Raw genomic sequence first — 25129 nt, forward strand, 5'->3', positions numbered from 1 at the left:
TGTTTCTCTTTTTAAAGAAAGAAACTGAGAAAGAGAAAGGAGTGACATGCTGCTGATGGGAATTCATGTGTGAGTCAGACGGGCAGGAACACAGAAGAAGTAAAAAATGGGGGAATAGGAAGAGGCTCTCAATCTTCAGAAAATCAGCCACGCAGGTTATAATAAGACAGTTTGGATTTTTCTGGGTGTATCAATACAGAGCTGGAAGACCTAGAGCTCGAGGTCTTTGATTCCCAGTTTATTACTCAGTCACTGCATGTAAGTGGAGTTAGGTACTGCAGAGAAAAGAGGGACAATAAAAAAAGAACAAAGGAAGTCAGAGACAGTTTGAGTGAGGAATAAACAGAGCTGTACCTTGCCGGTCTTTCTGCAGGAAAGGTTTGAAGGAGAGAAGGATACAATCTTGACACACTGCTGCTTGGGGCTCCACAACCAGCCATTCTTCTCCTCTGCCCGTCGGCACTCAGACCTCCTGGTACACCTTCAGACGAAGGATGAGAAAATCCCATCAGCCTGAGCTGCACATGCCATGAATGCTTTCACAAAAAGTCAGTTTGTAAATAACAACTCAATGCCTACGTGACTTCCAGCAGGGTCTGTGCACAAAATAAAGATTTATGTATCAAAAAGAAAAACATGCAAGGTCCTCAATGGTAACTACATTAGTAGGGTCATTTTAACTTTAACTATATATATATATATATATATATATATATATATATATATACACACACACACACATATAAAACCTTTAAGCAAAGTACTAAAAAAATACTCCTTTGTTCAAGCTTCCCAGCTGTGAGCATCTAAGGTATTTGGTTAATAGAACATAATTTTAATGAAGCTATTCATATTATGTGATGATGCAAGAAATGAAACTGTTAAAGACAAAAAATGACTTTGCAATCAGACAAAATACACAGGAGAGATAAAAACATGTGACTTCTTTTTGATAAAATCAATCTAGCACTAAATGCAGCAAAGACTAAAATACATACTCTGAAGGAAATACAAACTAACACAGAGATGAGCTGATATTGTGCACATAAACAGAAGTACAGGATATAATGCAACATCAAATTTGCACTGTAAATCACACGGACTGATTTTTTTCATAAATGAGAAGCAAACGAACTAAGCACTGCTTCAAATCATTTTCAGCAATTGAAGGAAAAGAAAAATTGCAGAATTATCCTATTCAAAAGCTCAAATCATCGAATCGTTTGCCTGAGAAATGACTGAATTGATTAATTCTTCATGAAAAGTTGCTGATTCATATTCTGTCAATTGACTTATCAACTGATAAACAGATTTCAGCTCTAACACTAAATAGCGTGCACAATGTTGCACAGTATGAGCATCGGATATATCAGATAGTTCCAGAGGGACGGAGTTTGCTTCTTTTTCCTAGTCATGATCACATCCCTGTAAAACACATGATACATGCACACTTTTCTACCCTCCAGACCCTGATAAATATAGACTGATGAGAGTAAATTGCACAGCCTGCCTTCGCCGTGTGGGGCTGACAAACAGCTTTAATTCCTTACGGCTGCACGGACAACAGGAGATGGAATATAAACACTGAGGGGTACTAAAAGTGTCTGCAATAAAACACTGAACAAATATCCTGCTGTGTTTTACAGATGGAATTGCATGTGTGGGTGTTTGTGTTAGTCTGTTGCTGTGTGCATGCATTTGTAAATGCATGCAAGAATGTACTTATATGTGTGTGTGTGTGTGTGTGTGTGTGTGTGTGTGTTCCTCACCTGCCCTCCAAAACACACCAGCCACAGTAAGGGTCCCTCAGTCCCACGCATGATTGGCAGTCTTTCATTTCGAGGCACGTCTGCACTGGCACCTTGGTGATCTGGATTATTACAACGTGAAATATGATCAAAAGGTGCACCTTAAGGGAGACACTGGACAAAAATAACAAGTATTTAAAGTGTAGCTATAAATGTTCCTTAGTATGTTGCAGGTGTGCTGAGTGGGAACGAGTGGGGTCTCTCGTGTCTTCTCCCCATGTTTAATTACTTTAGTTTATTCAACACAAAACACTGAATGTTTACTGTAACCAGGGTGAAATTGTTTTTCACCCTGGTTACAGCCAATCCATTAGATCTTATTTCAAGACATCAGTATTTTTCAGATAAAATCTGAATGTTTAACAGCATCAACATTAGAAACTCTTCCCCCTCTGCAGAAACAGATGTGAGTCAATATAATGAAAGCAAAACTTCTGAAATCACAAACTTAAAAAAGCAACGGAGCAAATAATTTTGATTATTATATATTTATTTATTTATTTATTATAAAATACTAATACTCGTGCTGTGATTGGTCTGCTGTGTGGATGTAAGAACAAAGCCATGATTCTGTATAGATCTGTTTATCTATTCTTAATGCAGCTAGCGTTGCTACTTTTGATTGTGATCTGTGAAGTCCATGTCTTCCCTTCTAAAAATACCATCTCAATATTTAAATGGTATTGTATGTGCCCGCTCTCTAAGACAGTGAGCTTTCCTCTCCACATTAGACTGAGGCTGCTCAGCAGAGCTATTAACACTTTGTTTTATATTATAAGACACTTTGAAAGCAACATCTCTCATTTTAATCAAGGCAGCTTTCTACAGTGGCACCATACAGGCTTTTCTCCGTGCATACCCACAGCATAATTCTTTGGCTTTGGATCAATTTTTTTCTCTTTTAAATGAATACAGTCTTTGTGGAGCTCAGTCTTAGCACCAGCAAGTACTCTGCCTGAATTGTAATGTATAATAAGTGTTAAATATATACACACACACACCCTTTTCTCTGTGGTAATGTAGAGGTGGCTCTGGCTTTGGTCAAGGAAAAGGTTCTTGTTGACCTTCTCTCCTATGTTGTTGCCAACATAGGAGTACGGCTCGTTGCCATATTCACCTGGTCTCAGGTGTACCTGGACAAAATAAACAAAAAACAAAAGGTAAGACAAATTTGAGATTTTAAAAGTTTAGGATAAAAGGATAAAAGTTTAAACTGAGGAAAAAAATGTCCAACAAAAAAAAAACCACAAGAGAACTCAACCTTGAAGACCTCTCCGTTGGCGCTGCCCAAAAAGGCAATCGTGTGGTCATTCTCCACAGCAACAGTTACAGCAGTCAGATGGACCGACATGGTCAACACTGCATCTGCCTTTAAGGCAAATGCTGGCTTGCTTGCCAGAGGCGAAAGCAAATGCTCTGCACCACACTTGAAGTTTCCCAATGCATCCTTCTGTAAAGGGAAAGGATAACAAGAAGGGACGATTAGACGTTGCTTGCTTTTCACTCCAATAACATTAAATGTCCTTGCAATACTGTTCGTATCCTACTTAAACTTTATAACAGAGATGGGAAATGTGCTTTGAACACTGGACCATTTTAATCTACAATCTAAAATTGGCTTTGTTTTGACTGATCTTTCTTCTTTCTTCTTTGATTAAAACAATGAATTAAAATAATGAATAAAAATTACAAGTAAGTATTTGCTTTAGAGTTGGAAGTCTGAGGCGAGAACAATAGGAAAACTCGTGTTAATGATAACTAAACAAGAAACTACAAATACATGCAAGTAAAAAATGTAAAATAACCAGTTAAGTTGGGCCATAACTAAAAAAGTCTTTAGCACATGAAAATTGTTCATGGAATACTTCAATTATTTCTGAGTAGGTGCTGATCTCAGTATTAAGCTCAGTCACTCTCTAAAGTAAATACCCTACAGCTGCAGACCCTATGGTGGGAGCTGGAGATGTGAAACAGCTAAAATATCAACCAGTGGTGCAGGGTAGCAGCGGTCTTGACATGTCAGAGGCAGCAAAGGGAAAATTTTAAAACATGAATAGACCGCCAAATTTGACAGGTGTATTTAGTACATGGTGAGAGGAGAGTGAGCCATATTAAAGTTCGGCCTATAACTTGAACAAAGGCGTAATTTTGGTGGTTTTGTCTTTCTACACCACAAAGGCAGGTTTTAAATCAAATAATCAATATGTGATTGAAGTTAAACTTTAAGCTCTAACTCAAGGCATTTTAGCAAATCTTTGCCAAAACGTCTTCGGGAATTTGAGCCATTTTTATACACAGTCCACCTTTTTTAGAGGTTTAAAACCAACTCGATATTCGACTGACAAGTAGTTCCAGGTGAGGCCAGTTCCCTTGTTACTTCATGACAAATGAAGCGGACGTAATATCTGAAGGTGGTTTGAAGTGTCGAATTTACATTTTATAGCTTTTCTTTCTAATTGTAATTAAAAATGCCCAAATACATGTCAGTGCAAGTGAGACAGGCTAACATTCAGCTGAAAAAATAAACCAGAATCTGGCGACCTGTCCACAGTATACCCTGCCTCTCACCCTAAGACAGCTGGGATAGGCTCCAGATGCCCCTCACAACCCTGAAAAAGGATAAGCGGAAGCGAATAGATGGTTGGATGGACAGAAATAATAAAAACTTCAAGAATAAAACAAATTAAAAATCTGGTTCTTTCTTAGAAAATAAGGAATGAAATGGCGAGCTCAGCAACACATAAAGACCTGAGAAAAATTATTTCCATAGATAAGAAAAACGGCTTCGTAACATCTAAGTCAAAAACACCTAGGGGAGGTAGGCATATCACGACACCTCCATGAATGGGAATAGAACAAGGTTCAAACTATCGGTTACACTCAAGAACAGGAGGATCAGATTAAACTTTGCCAAAGAAAATCTGAAAGAGCCTTTACAGTTCTGAAAAAAAAAAAAAATCTTTGCACAGGTGAAACCAAGATAAACAGCATGTCTGTGAAGGTTCTCAGTCATCCAGGTCATCGTAGTCTAAGGAGCTTGGAAAGAAAAGCGTCTGGACTTCTTTAAGTTGCTTGGAGACGTTTCACCTCTCATCCGAGAAGCTTCTTCAGTTCTAGGGTCAAATGGTGGAGAGTCCCAGATTTAAAGTGAAGTGAAAGAAGCCATCTATGTCCACTGTGAACAGCCGTCTTTGAACAGAGGCGGTGGCTTACGACACCAACTGTCTGCCATCTATAATCAAGTTTTGAGATCCCTTCACGGCCACTCGCATCCTGGGCCATCTGACCTCTAGAAATCACATGATAGGGTGGGGCTAAGTTTCACAATGAGCTCATCCGAAACCTTGGCTGATTGTGACCTACACCCGTTTTTACACCTTGGCTTGTGTGATTAGGAAGAGAATCAATTGTCCCTTTTGGGGGAATCCTCCCACAGGGCTTAAATCTGGGACTTTCCACCATTTGACCCTAGAAATGAAGAAGCTTCTCGGATGAGAGGCGAAACGTCTTCAAGCAACTTAAAGAAGTCCAGACGCTTTTCTTTCCAACCTTCTTAGACCAAGATTAACAGCCTGAATCAGAATGATGGGTAGAGAAAAATATGGAGAGGTGAGAAACAGCTCATGATCAGATTGGGCATGTATAGCTGCCACTGAAACTGGGTCACTACTGTCTGATTACTGTGACTGCTGATCGAAACAGAAACAGAAGGATGAAATGTGAAGTGTACAGGGCTATACTCTCTGCTAAGATTCAAACAAATGCTAAACAAAAAAAACCCAAAAAATACTGAAAGTAGAAAGTAGAAAGTCTGCACTTTAGCCACGTCTTGATTGTGTGATTTAAAATCCACTGTGGTGGTGTACAGAGACTACAAGAATTGTGTCTTTCACAAATTCTTATTGGACACTATTGCACGTTAATGTAGTGTATGAGCCTTGTTTTTTAAGCCTTGGTCAGATTACAAGTGATCCAGGGAACGAATGAAATGTTGAGATTTTATAGTAAAAAGTGATAACTGCATTACAGATTATACCAATCTGAGTTTTTCAAAACATTCTTTTAAATTAGAGTCAGCTGACAAAGAAGCACTTACAGAAATTTTTGAAGTGCATGCTGTGTAGGTTTGAGATGAGTAGGGTACGTCCACAGCAGGAACCCCAGAAATCTCCCCAAAGTCACTGTAGCATGCACTGATTATATCCATCAGCTGCTGATTGATGGAGTTCAGCGGGTACATGCAGAGAGCAGAGTCGCTTTCGTCGTCATCTGGATGAGCCACCATGAAGAGGACTTTTGTGAATGAGGTGACCGTCCCATAATTACCAGATTGAGACATGACCCGTGCCAGCTCTTTTCCTGGAAAAGCCACATATGCAGCTTGGACTTTGTTGTACCGGTTGTTTGTACCGCAGGTTAACTGGAGCTCTGTGTACGAATAGTAATGTTGGTCATTTTCACAAAGACGAGACACAAAAGTCAAGTTTTTGTTATCTGTGCCATCAAGAGTCCGAGAAAAGAGGAAATACACAAAACCATCCTCTTTGAAGGCATGTTGGAAGTCATGTAAGTACTTGAGGACAAATGGCGCCGTCTGTACCGCTGATGCCTCAATGATGTTCTCAAACACAACCCAGTCCTGGTAGTCCTCAAGGATTCGTGTGCTGATTAGTTTTGTACTGTCCAGGCTTCCATAGCCCTTTCCAACAAGGAACACTTTGAAGGTCCGGCCATTTTTTGTGTAGTTGGACATGACGCTCACCACGTTCACATTATCCTCTATGCTAGCCACGTAAGTCCTCTCTCCTTTGTTGTCATTGTAATACAACTCTTGTTCTACATTAGACAGGTTGAGGAGGGAACATATGCCTCTGTATCGACTGCCACATACTATTAGTGAACCATTGGATGGATGGACCAGCAGAAGTTTGTTGCTGTTGGGCATGAGCACTGTGTCCTGACAGCCTGAAGCAGGAGGTGTACATGTTTTGGCATCTTTTTTTGGGCCCGTCTCAGTGCGGGCCTCCTTGTGGAGGGACGGGCTCAGCTGGAAGATATTGTTGACTGCTCCCAGGTAGATGCGACCAGTCTGTGGGTCCTGGACCACATTGTTAATCAGGGTTTCAGAGATGAATTCCACAGTGGGGATTTTTCCACTCCCCCCTTGGGCTTGAGAGACTGACAGCCAGAAGAGGAAGAGGAGGATGGAGACCCAGCTTGCCATCTCTGTAAGGAACAGAAAGGAAGAAGTGTTTTATTATTAATGAAGTTAAATGGAACTTTAAATGCACATTAACTATCAGCAACATGACACATCAACAAAGGGTTGGTGTGTAGTTAATATAACCCCACATACATACACATATACTCATACATAAAACTGAAGGTAAATCAGTTGTCTTTACAGTGGTTCTAAGCAACAAGCCTGCTTCACTGGGAGGGGCTGAGGGTCAGTTTGAGGTCAGGACTGTGTGCAGGCCAGTCAAGTTCTTCTACATCAAACTCGCTCATCCATGTCTGTATGAACCTTGCATTGTGCACTGGCACACAGTCATGTTGGAATAGGAAACACCCACTGACTGCGACTGCGGAATATTTAGTAGCGAGAAAATTTCACGACTGGACTTGTTGCACAGGTGACGTCCTATCAGGGTACCACAATGCAATTCACTGAGTTCCTGAGAGTGACAAATTCTTTCACAAATGTTTGTAGAAGCAGTCTGCATGCCTAGCTTCTTGATGATATTCAACTGGAAGTGATTGGAACACCTGAATTCAAAGATTTGGATGGGTGAGTGAATACTTTTGGCAATATATTGTATTTTTAGAAAATCTGCACATGGAGACATTAATAGGGTTGCACTAGGCAATACACCTGAAGTTTGTATTGCCCAGGTATATACAAAAGTAACAGGAAGTAATTTGAATGAACTGGGATTTTAAGGTGTACAACACATGAAGCATATCCCACTTTAGAGTCACAGATTTAGGTTATGGGGCTAAAACAATCTAAAAACTGCCTCGAGATGACAGTGCATGGCGTAGGTGTTTGTGTCTGACTCAACTCCCTGATCCAGTTATATTAAGGGGGGGGGGGGGGCATCAGTGGTGAAAAAAATAAAACTGGTTTGTGTAGGGGTAAAAAAGACGAAGGATAACAACTACATCTCAACCCATAACACAATAAACAACTCTTTAAAAAGCTTGGATCACATCCAACTTCATTTGCACTTGCTTTTTTCCCCCCCTAACAGCCGCACAATGTGTTTAGGAAGTACACTGTTTTGTCTCAGGAAATATGATCACACAACATCCTTGTAAACTACAGACAGCTTCATGTACCGGCTAACAGCAGGTGCCTGCGGAGCCTTCGTTCACTGCTGTTTGCGCAGGCTGTGGTAAATATGGAACTGCAGGTGGCTTTGAAGCAGCCATTGCCCACACAGCAAATGTTAGTGTATGTTTGCATGTGGTTTCAGTCTTGCACACACTCAGTAGTATCCTCCTCCTCATTTCATCTTGCCAGTCAAGTTCACAGACACATTTGTCAAAGTCACTTGCCAAAACTGTGTTTTATTATGTCAACCTGCCTTTGCTCACTGGACTAAGTGGGAAGACCACTGATTGGACATTTGCCTGGGGGGAGGGGGGGCTGTTAATTTCCCTGGCAACACTCATTTTCATTTAAGTAGACACAATTCGATTTCTTGATTTTATTTTATTTTTTTTAGCCCCCCACCCCCATTTACTGCCTCAAACTATCCACCCCCCCTTAACCCATTTCATTACATAAATGTATTGTGCCCTTTTCAATTCATAGTCTTAAATATTTCCATTAAAATTGGAATGGTGCAATAAAATCCCTCTCTCTGCTTATTCAGGACAGAAATGTGTGCGGCTGGTTTTTACAGCTTTAATTAAGAAGGAGGGGCGGTAAGTGTTATGCCAAGATTTAACTGAGAGGAAAAGACCAAAAAAAAGAAAAGAAATCTTGAGTTTACGTGCACAGTACAGAGTGGACAAAATAAAGGGTATATTATGTAAACTATTATTTCAGCTCTAAAGTAACACAACTTCAATTTCAAAGGACATATCCATCGGCAATTACAAGCCCGCGTCAGCTTTAAGCGGCAGGACAATAACGCTTGTGCTTGAGTTTTCAGGGAAGCTTCACAGAAACTGCACGAGTTGCAAAACAGCCTCACAGCCTCAAAATGTTGACATCAAAAGCAAAACAGAGACAACTTTCACTGACAAAGTAAGGTGGCAAACTGCAAAAATGTCCACAGAGAAAAACTAAAAGGAAAAACGGTATTAAAGGAAAAAAATCACCATAGAATGAAATCAGCAGCTCAGTGATCTGTAAACAAAAACTTTACTCTGAGCAAATTTAGGGTGAGATTGTATGTAGTATGTAAGTTGGTATACTAATTTTCTCATATAAAGGTGCCATCTGACTATTATTATGTTTTGACTAGACAGATTCAGGTAGTCTAACAAGCTACATGACCTTTAATGTGCATTTTTTTCTGCTTAAGAACATACCTGTCAAAAACACTTTGTCAGCACACTCCTGTACATACAATTACACCTACTGCATATCTGCACACCTACAGAATGAAATTAAACAGCTGTTTGTATACTGCCACAATGTACAATTCCCACTTTTTAATGGATTGTCTACAGACATGGTGTAGCTAGATGACTCTGTGTCTTTCACTAAAAACTGTAATATCCCCTTTTCTATCAATTTACCCTGATATGACATACCACACAGAAAAAAAGTGGATTATGTCAGTAGTATCTGTGACAAAAAAATTATTTGATTTCTTTTACCTCCCAATAAAACTTTCTCAGACCACAAATTCAAGGACAATCATCTCTGGACACTCATTTAGGTTTCAGAAAACTCCAGAATCACTTACAACTGCAACTTCAAAGGGTGCTTTTCCTATTCATGCAAATCCTATGGCCAGTCCCTGATCAGACAAAAAAAATGTGTCACACAAATTTCCCTCAGATGTTGCATTGTGGGTCAGTGCAAACGAATTTCTTAACATATTTCAAAAGAGCCTGTTCTCTCCTAAGATGTCTCCTTCTGTCACTCTGTCACTTTTTATCCTTTTTTTTTCATGGGCTTAATCCTTAACGCTGGAATTAAAGAGGCTTCAAAGAGCTGAGCAGATACAGACGCCTGGTGGGGGTGGCACAGGTGGAATGAGGCCCATTTCTCCCCAGACCAACCCACCTCTTTTTTCAACATGTCTGCTGTGAGAGAACATGACAACTGGGCATATCATCCAACACGCGGCTATTCTGAATAAATAAAAGCCTGCTAAATTTAGAGGCTGCGTGCTGCATCAGCCTGCAGCTAATGAAGCCTCCAATGGCCTGGAATAAATAATAATGAAACACATCATGCACTAATGAAGCTGGCACATCTGAAAAATATGATCTGGTGAAAGTCAATTTTCAAATTCAAACAGCCTGAAGCCAGCACTGAATTGACCTTAAATTAGGCATTTCACCTCATTCCTTTTCACGTGATTGTTTGTGGTTACGGAAAGAAAAAAATCTTTGAGCTTTAGAACTTCTTTAACTCTTCACAAGAATGCTTAAATGGGCCAATTCTGGTCTTTAGCAGTTTTTATAATTATGTAAGTACAGCTTCAGGTTAAATACAAAACATATTATAATGTGTTATTTATTTAACAAGAATAAATAATGACACAGTCTAGAGCGTTGTGTTGTGTCTCAACACACAGGCTATTTTTCTGACAGGTAAAGTTTGGCTGAAACAGCAAATTTATAACAGAATGGCTGAAAAAGAAAAAAATTTAATTACGAAAACCTGATTGCTGTGTTGGGACCTTAAGAGAGTTGTGCATAAATGAATGCCCACAACTGAAGCAATGTTTTAGAAGCTTCTCTACTTTTAGAAGACTAGTGGGCAAAAATTCCTTCATAGTGATGTGACAGAGTCATACAGAAAATGATTACTTTGGGTCATTCCTGCTAAAGTCTTTTCTAAAAGCTACTGAACCATGGGGTGCACTATTTTCATGACTGTTTATAGTAGGTTGTATTTACTTTAAACACATGTAAAACTGTATCATTCTTCTTAACTATGCATATATTTACAAAGCTTGTAGAAACCTTGAGATGAAAAATTCATTCAGTCCCACCACAGGGTAGTCACCTCACTGTCACTCAACAGTTTAACAGGTAGTTTGCACCTAGTTAAAACTAATGCTGTCTGTTACAGCGGTGCTTGAAAATTCTTCATGAATAAATCATTCAGGGAGGTTATAATGTTCAGTTTTAGTATTCAGCTTTCATTCTTTTGGATTTGCTGATTTGTGTTGTTCTTGAATTTTAACACATTATAAAGAAAAATGCTACAGTTATCCACCCTCTGATCTAAAAAGAATGGCATTGTAGCACAAATGTAGTAATTTTAATGCAAATGCTGTGAAAATATGAGCTACCAGTAGGTCTTGGGGCAGATCTCCAGAGAGCAATTTCTAGCACTCGGTATGTAAAACTAAGTGAAAATGAAACTAGGCAACAACAGAAAACTAAAGGAGCAGTGCAACTAATATTTTTTCCATTGTGGAAGAAAGTAGGAAGTACACATTTTGTTATTTGTTATAAATGAGATGCACAAACCTCAAATACCTAAATGCTCTGAACATTTTAAGGCTCAACAGTATCTGTAAGTTGTGTTGTCAAGTCCTTACAATATTAACTGGCATAAAGACCTGTGAAAACTGTCTTGTTCTCCTCAGACAAACTATATCAGCAGTGTTGTCAATAAACCGCATTTCCTAAACAGTACTTGTTTAAGCTAAGTCGACTACTCACCTCACCATAACGACACCAAACTGAAGATTCAGCTCAGAGTTGAATGAGCCATGCGAACACGATGTGCTACACCGCTCTGATATGTAGTCTCCAATTCAAATGTACTTCTTCGGTTTGAGAGGAGCGAAGTAGGACAGCTAAACTGTTGAGGTATGGCATGCACAGGCTTGCCTGTAGCACATAGGTGTGCCTTTTTTGTTTCCTTGCTTATCATTTCACACATGCGCAAACGCACACCTTTTATTGACAAATACAGAAGCATTTCTTCCACCCTTCCTCCATAAGGTAGGCCATGTCTGGACAGGAGAAGCAGCTTTCAACAGAGAAAAAAATGAAAGATATTAAATTGAAAAATGGAAGGTGTGTGCCCCTACACACACACGCGCGCGCACACACACACACACACACACACACACACAAATCCACAGGCTTAGAGATACATGTGCAAGCCCCAATACATGAAACCAGCTCAGCTTGAAGTGCTGACGAGGTAATCCTGCTCAGACCACACAAAGACACTCTTCTCTTCAAACTGCCATGCTGTGTTTCTTTGACATAGGGGCACTAAAACCCAGCATGGCAGTCCACACGCCTCTTGGCCAATCCTAAAGAGGAAGTCTGCAAGTGTATCGTGGTAAGGGAGCAAAAGATCAGGAAGGAGATAGCAGAATTGAAATTCTGGAGAAATATGTCTCTGATGATTAGATTAGATCAGATGCACAAACGGTTACATAATTGCTGACCTGGCAAGTTTTGAAGCGGCATGAGTCCCCTCGCCCTTATTAAAATAGATACAGAAAGGAAACTGATATAATAAATAAAGAAACAGACACCCTACCCAGAAAATCTAATAGGATATCACCCCATACTGCGATCATTCATATTCAGCACTTTCTTTACTGGAGAGCTGCTCTGACACTGATGTGAAACCACTGAAACCACTTTCACTGTTATACACTGATAAAAGTGAACTATGATTAAATTAGCAGCCTGTCCCCAGAGAAGTTGACCCCGGGTAAAGAGAAGTGAACGTGGGGTTAATGCTCTGATTCAAACCTTACCATGTCTCTAACAGCATGTAGCATGCTGAAAAAGCATGATAAAGTGAGCCCAAGGAAATACAACAACCCAGGTTGAGAGCCATGACAAGGAACTGGAACTGAGGGGTGGATCCTTGTCCTTTATTTTCCTGCCACCACCAAGGAAACCACAGGCAGAACAGAAGCATTGTTAAAAGATGAAACATGAAGCGGGAGAGTGTGGAGAACTCTTTCTCTGCATGTCTTCCATTCCCCCCACCACTTCCTTTTTTGACATGCAAAAAGTCTTGTCCCATGCTCGGAGTAAAATTGTTTCACAAGTTGTAAAGGAGGGCTGGTGTGACGATGGTAATCCAATTTCCATATGAACAATTACCCTGCCGTCAGGGCTGGCAGTTCATTTATTTCAATTTGACTGACTGGGAAAACCATGCTCACCAAAAGCAGCCAGCCCAGCCATTGTATTCAGGGCACCAGGCACAGAGGGGGTGGGAGGTGGGGTTGATGGGGCTGGTCCATTTTAGCGGGATCCAGCTGCTCTGGCCTAAATTTGCTAACACCTTTAAAGTTGGCCCATGACCCAAGAGTGTGTGTATCACACGTTGCTCTCTTATTAGACCGTATGTGCCCCAATTCTCACATCTCTGGGTTTCTGCTTGTGTGTACGTGTGTGTCTACATGCATCTGTCCTCTTGTGTATGTTTGTCTGTTATGATGTATGACCATGAGTCAGCCGGTGCGAGCATAACCTGCGTGCACACATGCACACGATCCTTTTAGGCACAGCAGTTTTCCTCATTAGGACTGATAGACTGTTTGTGTGCCTGTTTACCGCTCCGTCACCATTTTCAAGGCTCCTGCTATCTCCCTTCTGCCAGCTGGACACTTGAGCAGCAAGAGCGCAAAACCACAGGCTTGCACACACAAACTACTTGAGCAGAGTACACATTTAAATGTGCTTGTGTTCAGCAACACACACACACACACACACACACACACACACACACACACTACCAGGCTTCTCTGCCTCATACCGCCCGGCAGCTGACCTCTGTGTCTCTTGTAATCTCTCAATCTCTGTTTGTCTCTCAAACAAACACAGAAATTCAACCTCTTCTATCTGGCCAACAGCAGCTTGGGCTAATCTCCCAATGCTAACTGGCCTCCCCCAACCCCAGCTGGATGCTGCAACTCTCCAGTGGGACAGAGTGGCTGTTTGCAGTGTGGACACAGCTGGCAGATGCGGGAAACTTGATTAAACAGCCTGGCCTGGCAGAGAAAAGGTACTTTCAGGAGCCAGTGCCTCTTCTGACTGCCATCGCGGCCACATCCAGACATTTACTAATGCATACTAACAGCTGTAGGGTGCAGACAGGCATACCCGAACCCAAAACAAATGCAATTTTTGGGAAATAATAAACCTATATTTTAATATTAAAAAAAGTTTAGCACTGTGTAGCATCCTCTATTCTTTTAATTACAGTCTGGAAACATATGGGAACTGAGACCAGTTGCTGGATTTTTGGGAGAGGACTCTTATCCCATTCCTGTCTGATATGGAATTCTCGATACTCGAGTCCTGGGTCGTATTTTTCGTGTTGTTTGTTTCATGATAGTCCAAATGTTTTCAACTGGTCAAATGTCTGGACTCCAGGAGGGCCAATTCAGCTCCTGGACAGTTCCACTATGTAGCCATGATCTTATAATAGAGACATGTGTCATTCAGCATTGTCTTGCTGAAATATGCAAGGCTTTCCTTGAAAAAGTCAGTGGGCGCTTGTGTTGCTCTAATCTGCTTATACACCTTTCATACACCGTGATTTACAGGCTGCCAGTTCCACTAATGTACCCCCCATACCATCAGAGATGCAGGCTTTTGAGGCATCAAGCTGGATGTTCCCTCTCCATTTTAGTCTAGAGGACATTACATCCATTTTTTTTCCCAAAAAGACATTAAAATTTCCAGTTTGCCTCAATCCATTTTAATTTAGTTTTGTCCCATAGAAGATGTTTCTGGTTCATGTTCATTTATAGTTTCTTCTTTGCGTGACAAAAATTTAGCCTAAAATCGTGGATGGCACAGTGAACTATGTTTGTAGACAATGGTTTCTGGAAGTGTTTCCGAGCCCATGCAGCGATTTCCATGATACAATCGTGCCTGTTTGTAATTCAGTGCTCCCTGGGAGTCCAAAGATCACAGAATTGTTCCACAATTTATAGATGCAGACTTTTGCAAAACATCTGCTCATCTTTACTTCTGAGAAATTCTGCCTCTCTAAGATGCTCTTTTTATACACAATCATGTTACTGACCAGTTGCTAGTTAACCTAATTAGATGCAAAACCTTCCTCCAGATGTTGGGTTTTTTTTCCCACATGGTACATTTTCTCAGTTTACCAGTTTGGTGTGTTTTCTGTGTGAATAATATATGGGGTTGCAAATCATTCCATATTGTTTTTATTTAAACTTTATAAAGCGTCCAAACTGTACTGTATTGTGCATTGTATTTCTACACCCACAGCTGAAACTCAGTCAATTAATATTCTAGTCTTGTTTTTATTGACATCGTTTTGATGAATAATATACCAACAGATCAGAAAACGAGTCCAATGTTTCGTCAGTCTACTACACAAACAATCCACTCACTGTGTCAGCGCTGACCCTCATTTCCTTTTGACTCAACAACTGCTTAGCTGCGGGGAATTTTTTATTTCACCATCTTCTGTCAGAGGCCAGACTCCTTTTTTCAGAACAGGTAATAACTCGGTGTATTGCTCAAGGGCATTTCAGCATGTCGGAAGCTTGCTCTCACACACAGAAAGTTAAATCCCTGCTTCCGTGGGTTGAGGGGCAGCTTCTCTAATCCGTGCACCATCCTGAGGTGATCCCCTGGTCCAGGACCACAATCACCTTGCACTTACATATAAAGTACAGCTCACACTCACATACTGACACACATACAATGACAATTAAGAAGTCAGGCAGGCAGACTGACTGCTGGGAAGGAATCCATTACACGGCTTATTGGTTATAATGATTTCACATCCCCAGCATAAACGCCAATGAGCCATGAAGGTATCTTGTAATGTGGTTTAGTCTCAGTGCCCAGCTTTCGTTTTGTTTCAAGGGGAATACTGATCTTATAGTCTCTGATTTGCTTGCCTTCCCATGTATAGGAACAAGAAACCTGTGTAGTAGTGGACATAAGTGTTGTGGGGTTTTTTTTAGCATCTGATCTTAATCTAATCATTATAGCATATTAGCAGTACACCTATCTGTGTTCAAGATGAGAAGCATGACAGGACTTATGTCTGTGTGGTGTTAGCACAAATGCTAAAGCCTCATGGTTACCCAGTGAAACATCAAAATGCACTTTATTAAAAGATATGTATAATAAAAAGAAAACTGGTTTATACCATTTATGAATATGCCATTTTCTGTTAACTTCATTGATAAATAAGGCACTTAACAGCTGTCTCTCTGTTCATTTAGTGTAATCAATATAACCCTTTGCTACACAGCTTTTAAGTTGCTGACCAGCTCAGTACGATGACATGCCTTGGTTGAGACATGGAATTTTTAGGTTTTGTGGTTCTTTTTCCCATCACCATCCCCCAAAAGGGGCAACCCACACCACAGGTTAAATACCTGAGACTCTCCACCAACTGCATATTGAACTCCAGACCTAAAGTAGTCCAGCTGCCTTCTTTTTTCAGCCTCTCAAGACTACACGAACCGTATGACTGCGAATCTACACATACATAATACTGTGAATGCTGGTGCAACTGCTCACTGACTAAATGTCTGGGCATTATCAGACTTATTTCATAAGCGATGAGCAATAGAAGATGTTCCTTACTGATTTTATCTGGTAGCAGACACCATAGTGAGAAGACAGGTAAACACCCTGCATTTTTTTTTCTTAGTGTAAATGTGTGTGAATTAAACAGTCAGTGGTTCAGGAGTGGAAACCAACTCGTGTAAATTAATAGATGATACTCTGAGTTTCAGTTTGAGTCAGAACTGGGATGGAATAATTGAAAAACTCTCCATGTAATGATGTGCCTTTTTATCTAGCCACTCTGCCTTTCCCTTTCTCTCCCTGATTTTTCCCCCCTCTACATGTGTACTAATAAAAGGCTGATTAAAAATGCAATAACCCATGCAGGGAGATCAGGGAGATCGGCTTTCTTTGCCCACCCAATTACAGAAACCAGTTTCCTTGCTTACATGACATTAAAGAAATTATGAAAGCTGACAGTGAAGACAAGACATGAGGAATCTTTCCACAAGGCGTTTATGTTTGCCAAGAAATAGTTCAGCTGAGCAGTTTCCACCAAACCACATGAGTGGTTTCTGTTTCTGTGTGTAAGCATTTAAGAAAAAAAAAGATACAACATGGTAATTTTTGCATTTTAGAAGTGCCAGTAGGTGTATTTCTCCCTCTGGACGAGTTTGATGCAATCTTCTTAACTCACTCTTAGAAAGAAAACAAATGCGTATTCACAAAAATGCAATCCTTTAAACAGAGACATGGTAGCGTATGAATAGAGCACAAGCTCTAGTAACTTCAGCAAAGAAAGCAGAATGGAAAGGAAGGAGGACAGGAACAGAGGGAGGGCAATCACACACGTTACTGACTGAGTCTCAATAGCCCCTTTGTGCGAGCTGGCAGGTGCCTGTCACTTGTCAGGATGAGTCAGAGTGTGGATGGTGACTTGAGCATTGTGATGGTGGGGATATAAGCGTTGGCTGAGGCCCAGTAAGATTCTAGCTCTTAGTAATGACTAACAGCTATCAGGTAATGGCCCAAAGATTAGCAAGCGCTGTTCAGCATATGGAGAAAAGGTCACGTTTAGAGCTTAAAAGGTAATGGCTAAATTAGCTGCAAGAAATACCTCATAAAATTAAATAGCTATCAGTGAGAAGGAGTACTTTCCGCTGGTGGTGCAAAAGGAAATAGACTGGGCTACTTTTTAATTAGTCCGAAGAAGGGAACTAATCACAGGAAGGGTAGTCTCTGATAAACCGTGTGTGCCTCGACACAAAACCTCAACTCATAACACAAGGGCACCATCTAACAGCCTCTTTGTCTCACGAATGAAACACACGCACAAACACATTTGCTTGGACTAGTTCTGCTCCTTCTTCTTAGTACGGCGCAGTGATTTGGAAAAAAATTACATGCGATACTTGAGAGACTGCAAGAGCAATTTGATTTGCAATATGATTTTTTTTTTTTTTAAGACAAGCACCAGTTCTAATAGATTTAAAACAGGCCCAGCTATCCTTTCACTGACACCCTTCTCCACAAGAAACTCCTCCAGCTCATCCAGGGGGACACCGAGCCAGTTCCCGAGCTAGTCAATAGATATAATCTCTCTAGTGTGTCCTGATTCTGCCCCGGCCTCTTTCCGGCAGGACATGGCTCTGGTGCTTAATGAGGTGCTTGAAACACCGTGCTTAGGAGGTGAGGCGTTTCGGGCACCTCATTAACGATAGCATCAAAATATTACTTGCTCTGATCTTTTAATGCAAGAAGGGGAACTACAACACATAAAAAGCTTGCAACATTTATCAGTTTCTTAAATGTGCATATGACAATCACACATACAGCAGCTATTACACAACATGACTGCGTTAAAAAAAAGGTAACTTTACCATTTGTCATATTCAGCGTTTCAAATTACAATTTCCGATTTAAAATCAATTTGTCATTGAGCTCAACTCCTCAATGCATGCACTTCCACCGAATGTTCTTGACGCTATTGAAACCACTCCACGACACTCATTCCTCAATCCGCCAACCCTTGTAATCTTCATCCATCATCTATCAGAGCTGCTGCAGCCAGAGGGGAGAGAGCTGCTAAGCAGGGCTTGACTAATGGCTAAACAAACACCATTATCAGGCCGCAGTGGCCAAACGCTGAGCTACAGGAGCCCCAGAGCAGCTGAGGCTCTTTAATACTTAATCCCCGTTGCCCTGCTCTGCTAGCTTCTGTTTTAAGCAATGGGCAGCACTGAAGGTCCACTAATGGTGGAATAAGCACAGAAACATAAGGGACTATGGGCTAGAATAAAAATGAGCGTGACACCTACGCGCACGCACAATCACTTACTGCAAAAGTTACAAATAGACTGAGAGGGGGTAAAGACGAGTGTGGCCCACTCGTCTTGGCCAATTCCCTCTCTAAAAAAGGCTCAGGGAGAAGTTAATGAGCCTGTTACTGCCCCACAGCTCCCACGATAAGGCTGCTGATTGCACCACATGTTTGGGGCAAGAGGATGGCGCGTGTATTTGCATGCACGTGTTAATGTGTGTCTGTGTGTGTGTGTGTTTGTCACCCGACCCAAAACGGTCATCTGCTGATCGTACGTTCAGAAGTAGGGAAAGCACACTTTTGCACACAAACCGCCACACTCTTGAGGCGCAATCTATCCCACTCACTCTCACTCGCTTGCCTACATACACCAAGTCACACCCTGACCACACTATCCTCACAAACACACACACACGCACACAATCAAGTGTGACTGAGCGAGCTGGCCACTCAATGAGAGTGGGTGATTAGGCCCTCTGAGAGTGGGTCTGACCTTTCCCTGCACATCAAGTCCTCTGTGCGCATGTGTGTTTTTATGAGTCAGTGGCTATAAGCTCTCGGGCCTGCGCCACTTCACATCAAATGTCACCGACTTAAATGAGATGACCACACAGACAGGACAATTGAGGAAAGGAGACAGAAAGATATGAAGGACAGCTCCACAGGTAGACTGGGATGCTCACTAATTGGGAAGTTGGTGGTTCAGTACCGAGCTCCTCAAGTTTGCATGTCAGAAGGTCCTTCGGCAAGATAATGAACTTCAAAACTACACCTAATGTATCACTGGTGTGCGAGTATGTGGTAGAAAATGTACCGTAGCTACAGGATACGTAATCTATGACTGGGTGAAGTGGCTAATTATATGAAATTACTTTATGGTAGCTGAAAGAGACCCCCCAAAAAGCACTATATAAATGCAGTCCATTTTTGACATTAAATGAGAGGACAAAAAAAAAAAAAAAAAAAAAACATTAAAAAAAAGAGGGGATTTTTTTAGGCTGTGAGACAAAGATTTTAAAAAAAGAGGAATAACTTAAAAAGGAAGGAAAAGAGAAGAACTGAAAGAAAGAGAGTGCCCTGTCACCAATCAATCTGCTGTCTTGGGCTCTTTCTCTACTGCTTCGCATGAGAAGCAGCAAAGCTGAGGTATTTTTATATTCATGGTTAGTTTTGGGAATTTTGCACAGGCCCTTGTGGGTACACAAACCTCCCCCGTTTGACTGTGGTAATGGTTGAGTCTGCACTTCCGTGTTCTCAAAGCTCAGACAGACAGCCAGACGGTCTGAGTCAGGTCTCTGGGGAGGGCATGAGCAGGGGGCAAGTGAGGCTTTGTTTTGCTGAGAGCAGCAGTTAGTTAGCCAAATTATATTTTTATAACTTCTTCTGAATTGTGCTCTAAAGCGCGTGTGTGTACACAACAGACTGTGTTCCTGTTTTTTCAGTTTTCTGAGGGGATCATTTAAATACAGGTTAACATTATATATATATATATATATATATAATTTCTAACTTCGGCAGGACTGTGATAAACTGAACATCTTTGGATTTTTGGCTGTTGGCTAGACAAAGCAATCTACATCACTTTGGGTTCTTAGGCTTCTTAAGTTTTATGGTCCAAACAGTTAATTAAATAATCACTTCTGAATTAATTGAAGAAAGAAAATAATTGTTAGCTGGAGCCACAAATATTACTGCATAACATTCAGTGAGGCAGGAAGTATGAAGGGACAATTAGAGGTTTCAAGTAAACCCCAAGTTACCCCAACTGATCTGGAAGTAAACAAATATAAAATAATTAACCAGATCTTCAGTCCAGTTTACAATTTCCCAACTCAACTTCGACTCACGATAGCAGAGTAAATTTCTTCCTTTGCAGTGAGGAATCATTCATGCTCCAGTACATTATTCACTTTCAATTTTACCTCCCAAATAAGGTGGCTTTGCTAACTGTTTTCAACTTGTCTGGTCCTCTCAATGCTTCTTCCTATTCAGTCTGACAAATTTGACTGATGTCGTCATCTATCCAGATCTCAGTAAATGAACTGGTAAGTACAACAGTGTCATACCCAATAGAAATCACATCAACAGCTATGAAAAGACCCAGGTTGTGAATTGCTGGAATCGGTCTTTAATAGCAGGTTAAGGTATTTGATGCTGGTGGGATGACAGATTCTCAGTCTTGTCTTGCCCTTTTTCTCTCTTCTTTCTCTTCCAGCCATCACAGTTGATCTGAGAGGAGATAGTGAACATCCACTGCTGATGGGCCAGATGATGTGTGTGTGTGCCCAGGTTAATTAAGTTTGAAATCATAGAGATGATCAGTGCTACTTTCATTCAGAGCCCCCCCCCCCCCCCGAACACACACACACCCTCCCGTTGCTGTGTCCCTGCTACTACCAGAGCGTTAAGTCTATCTGAGAAGTAGAGGGGTGTTTGTTTGCCCAACTGTGAGAGAAAGAGTGTAATTTTGTATGTGACTCTGAAGGAGAAAGATAAACAATTAAGGAATGGGAGTGAGCTGGTGGTGCTGAAGCAATTAAACAACAAACTAATTAGAAAATATAGGTTTCCTTCTTTTCGTTCACTTGAAACTTCGGTTTAAGGATACGCAGTGTTACAAGCCACTGAGGCACTTTTTGTTTTTGGATACAAATACAGACTTAATTTCAATGGAAAACTCATTTTAATTATTAACCTTTTAACATTAAAGCAATTAGCACATCATTTAAGCCAGTCATACAATAAGAATGCTGAACTCTAAATGCTAAACAACTGCTGCATCCATCCATCAGGGTATGGTGGGGTGGTGGGGCTGGAGCCTAGCCCAGGTGCCATAGGGCGAGAGGTGGGATACAACCTGGACAGGTCGCCTGTTTGTCACAGGGCTAACACAGACAGCCATTCACACCATCCACTCCTACGGGTGGACCCTGGAGTACACAGAGAGAATCCAGAGATGGGGAGAACATGTACACTCCAGACAGAAAGGCCCCATTCAGATGGTGGAGTCGAATCCAGCTTGCTATGAGGCGACAGTGCTAACCCCGTGCCACAATGCTGCCCCTGCTTATCACCCTGAGCACACCTGGTCTCTCAATTGCTGAATGACAATCTGCATTTTTTCTGGTTTATATCACTGCAAATTATAAGTAATATGAGGTTCTGGACTCGTGGTCACACAGTAAATTGAACACATCACATGGGGCAATTGAAAATTTGGATAAACTGCGAGAAACAACAAACAAAACAATCAAATAATTAACTGGAAAAAATTTTCAGGAGATTAACTGATCATGAAAACAGTGATTTGCATTCCCAGTGGCTTGTTGCGTACACATGCACTTGTATTTCTTTTCACTGCAGATCAATTAGGGTCAAATCGCTCTGACAAAAAGTATAATTTTTCATATTTCTACAACAGCGATGTGGCACTAATCCTCTTCCGAGGTTAAGCCAAATTTTTCAAACAGAAACTAAAGAGTGCCAGTATTTTTATTGTGAATGATTAAAGTGCTCACTAAAAGAAGCTGGACCTTGACCAACTGGAAAGATAATGGATAAGAAATAATATATATTTAATACTTGTGAAATTATTCATTCTGCAACAGTCTGACTCATTATTTTACCAAATGATATACTTTTACTTGTAAAAGTAACAAATGTAATGCAGTTCCCTTAAAAATTTAACTGTGAATACTGTCAAAGGGTTTAGGGTTTAACATAGAGCTGTTATTGAAGCATTTTTAGTATTTGAGTGATGTTACATTGTTGTATTATTGTTTTGTTTTTTTTACTTGAAGTATTTGTATATGTCTTCCACCGCTGCTGAAGGTTTAGGTGTAATGCGATCCATATCTGTGGTTTCTCACCTGATTATATTTCATTTTGGAATCTTTTTCTTCATGATTAATTGCTCAGACCTCGTGTGATTGCCATTTCTAATCAAATGCAGAGGCACAAAGGTCAGAGGGAATTAGTCCCCCACCGTCTAAAAATAAGCTGCTTTAATCAACTTGCAGATGGCCTGATAAGCAGCAAGGTGGCATTATGGGCCAGTCGTGTGGCGTAGCTGAGGCATGTCAGCGATAACATCTGCACCTCATCTCTAAAGGTGTCACTGCGTCTTTCATGTCAGGTGAGAGCGCTGACATTCTGTCACATCCAGACAGTGTGTGGGTGTGGGGGGTCCTTGCAGGTTTCTGCTGGCGGGGGGCTAACAAAGATGCATACAGCAGCCTCACATAAAAAGGTACAGACACCTCTGCACACGTGCTCGGATGCACCGGCCATGACAAGTGTTGGGCATGAGATAGCGCTGATGTCTGCCAGTGGAAGCCTGCATTTCAGACTCGTTATCTCCTGAGCCTTCTGCCGATAATTACAGCCGTCCCTTCTTTCAGACTCGGTCACACCAAAGCTGCCAGTCTGCGCAGCTCAAGCCAGAGGAATTATCACCCAGGCCATCGCAAGAGGGAGCACAGCAAGGTCAGGCCCCGTGTTCAATTTCACTTTTGATTCCAGTCCACCTTTCTTTCTCCTCTACCACTTATCCACTCCTCCCTCCCGACCTCCCCACGCTGTCGTCGTTGAATTTCACTTCAGGGCTAACCTCTATTTCCAGGACAACCACTGCTTTGACACTCATTCATTTCCAATCCTGCAGAGTGGTCAGCTGAATGGAAATTGACGATTCAATTTTTGGAAAGAAACTCAAGAGTCCTTTTGGAATTGACTCTCCCCTCCTGCATGGGTGCCCATTCTGCTACCCCCTCTGCCTTCCCCACCTCACCGCCACTACCACTGCTCGCTATCTTCGTCCTGGTCTGCTGAGTACAGCCAATTTCTCCGCTTGTATGGAGGCGTGGGCGAGATGGCTACCACGGCTTAAAAAAAAAAAAAAAAAAACAGCTCACACAGACCTCTCTCAGACACCTTTTCTCCGTGTTCTCTCATCACTAAACTGCCATCAAACAAGCAAACATTTAAAACCAGAGGGTTTATTCTCAGCATTGCTCCCAGCTGGATGTTGGGTGGCAATTTAAAAATGATCTATGCAAATGTAATTTCGCTGTGTGTCATCCAACACAGCCAATTAATGAGTGAGCTTCCACAACCCAACTATAAATTAACAAGGCTAGATATAACAGCTAGATTAATGTGTTTTTCTGGCACTTGCCTAATTGCTAGAAGGCTCCGGTGGGGCTAGTGCGAGCTGCCTTGTTTCTACATGTGATAGAGTAGGTTTAGACAGAGAGGGATAAACTCCTGCGTCAACTCTATTTATCATTTACATGAACTTTGTTGTCTCTTCTATCGTTGTTTTGTCTTTTTTTTTTGTGAGGAAAGTGCACATAAAAAGAGTCGGGGAGTTGTGTTTTTGTCCTCGGGGAACTTGTATTCACTTGAGCAGAAATTACTAGTATCATTTGTTAGACTGAGTTCAGTCTGAAGGACGTCATTAGCTTTAGTCAGACTTAGAAATGTATTAATGGAAAGCAAATCCATAAGTGGTCAGAGGGGCACATGTGCAGTGATGGCAAATCTGGTAATGAGAGATGAGCGTTCAAGGCGGAGTGAAAAGTCAGAGCAAGAGGTAAGGGAAAACGGAGGGAGTGGGTAACCGCTTTGTTTCAGCCAGAGGAAGGAAGGAAGAGCGTGAGAGCGAGGAAGACGGAAAACAAGCTCAAGGATCCAAACAGAACATCACCAACAAGGAGTTCTTTTTGTTTTGCCCTTCTTAACCAATTGTTCTCTTCGCCAAGGGTGAGAACGCTAATCCGCTGTGAAACGGGGAGTTGTGAGGATTTACTCTAAGTATCCTTATTAGTGGGAATTCACTGATATGGGGGTGGGGGGGAGCTGAAGTCGGGGGTAGTGGGGGTTACGGTGAAAAAGAAGGGGGCAGAGTGAGGAGGGAGGAAGAGCAGCAGGGATGTAGTGTGTCTTCTGAATACACTGTAGGTGCCATATGAATGTTTAATGCGGGGCTTAATGGTACAGGAGGGAAGCAGGGAGGAGTGGAGAATATAAAGAGTGTGAGGGAAAAGAAGCGGAATCTCAGAGGAGGTTACTGAGCTCCCCATATCACAACACTCCTGATAAGTGCCAGCCGCCCAGGATCAAACCTAATTCTTCACACCTTCAACTCCACCACAGAGCCCCTTTCAGCTGCAGAAGATGGTGACAAAGCACAGACTTGCCTTTGTCATGTGAAAACAAACAGAGATGGGCCTGATATGAAGACAAAAATGGATAAAGGATCTTTCCAGGTGATAAATTTCTTAATTACTTTTGTTAAAGACATACCCTGCTGGAA

General features: G+C 41.4%; 1 protein-coding gene across 3 annotated transcripts in view; it reads right to left on the minus strand.

The window, feature by feature from the left end:
• Window positions 1–25129, minus strand: part of plxnb2b (plexin b2b) — a 130110-nt gene that overhangs the window by 38930 nt on the left and 66051 nt on the right. For 2 of the 3 annotated variants that reach the window (XM_084933913.1, XM_084933911.1), the window contains 5 exons: window positions 5905–7034; window positions 3070–3258; window positions 2810–2941; window positions 1770–1870; window positions 355–481 (listed from right to left, as the gene is read on the minus strand). In XM_084933913.1, coding sequence (XP_084790039.1) covers window positions 355–481; window positions 1770–1870; window positions 2810–2941; window positions 3070–3258; window positions 5905–7032 — 1677 coding nt within the window. In that variant the 5' untranslated portion in view covers window positions 7033–7034. Of the gene's footprint in view, window positions 1–354; window positions 482–1769; window positions 1871–2809; window positions 2942–3069; window positions 3259–5904; window positions 7035–11672; window positions 11903–25129 lie in introns of those variants that run through there. The other variant, XM_084933912.1, reaches the window with a different exon arrangement.

This window comes from Perissodus microlepis, chromosome 7 (genome assembly GCF_051167445.1).
Source record: "Perissodus microlepis isolate ML-2025 ecotype Zambia chromosome 7, ASM5116744v1, whole genome shotgun sequence".
In the NCBI taxonomy this organism is placed as follows: domain Eukaryota; kingdom Metazoa; phylum Chordata; class Actinopteri; order Cichliformes; family Cichlidae; genus Perissodus; species Perissodus microlepis.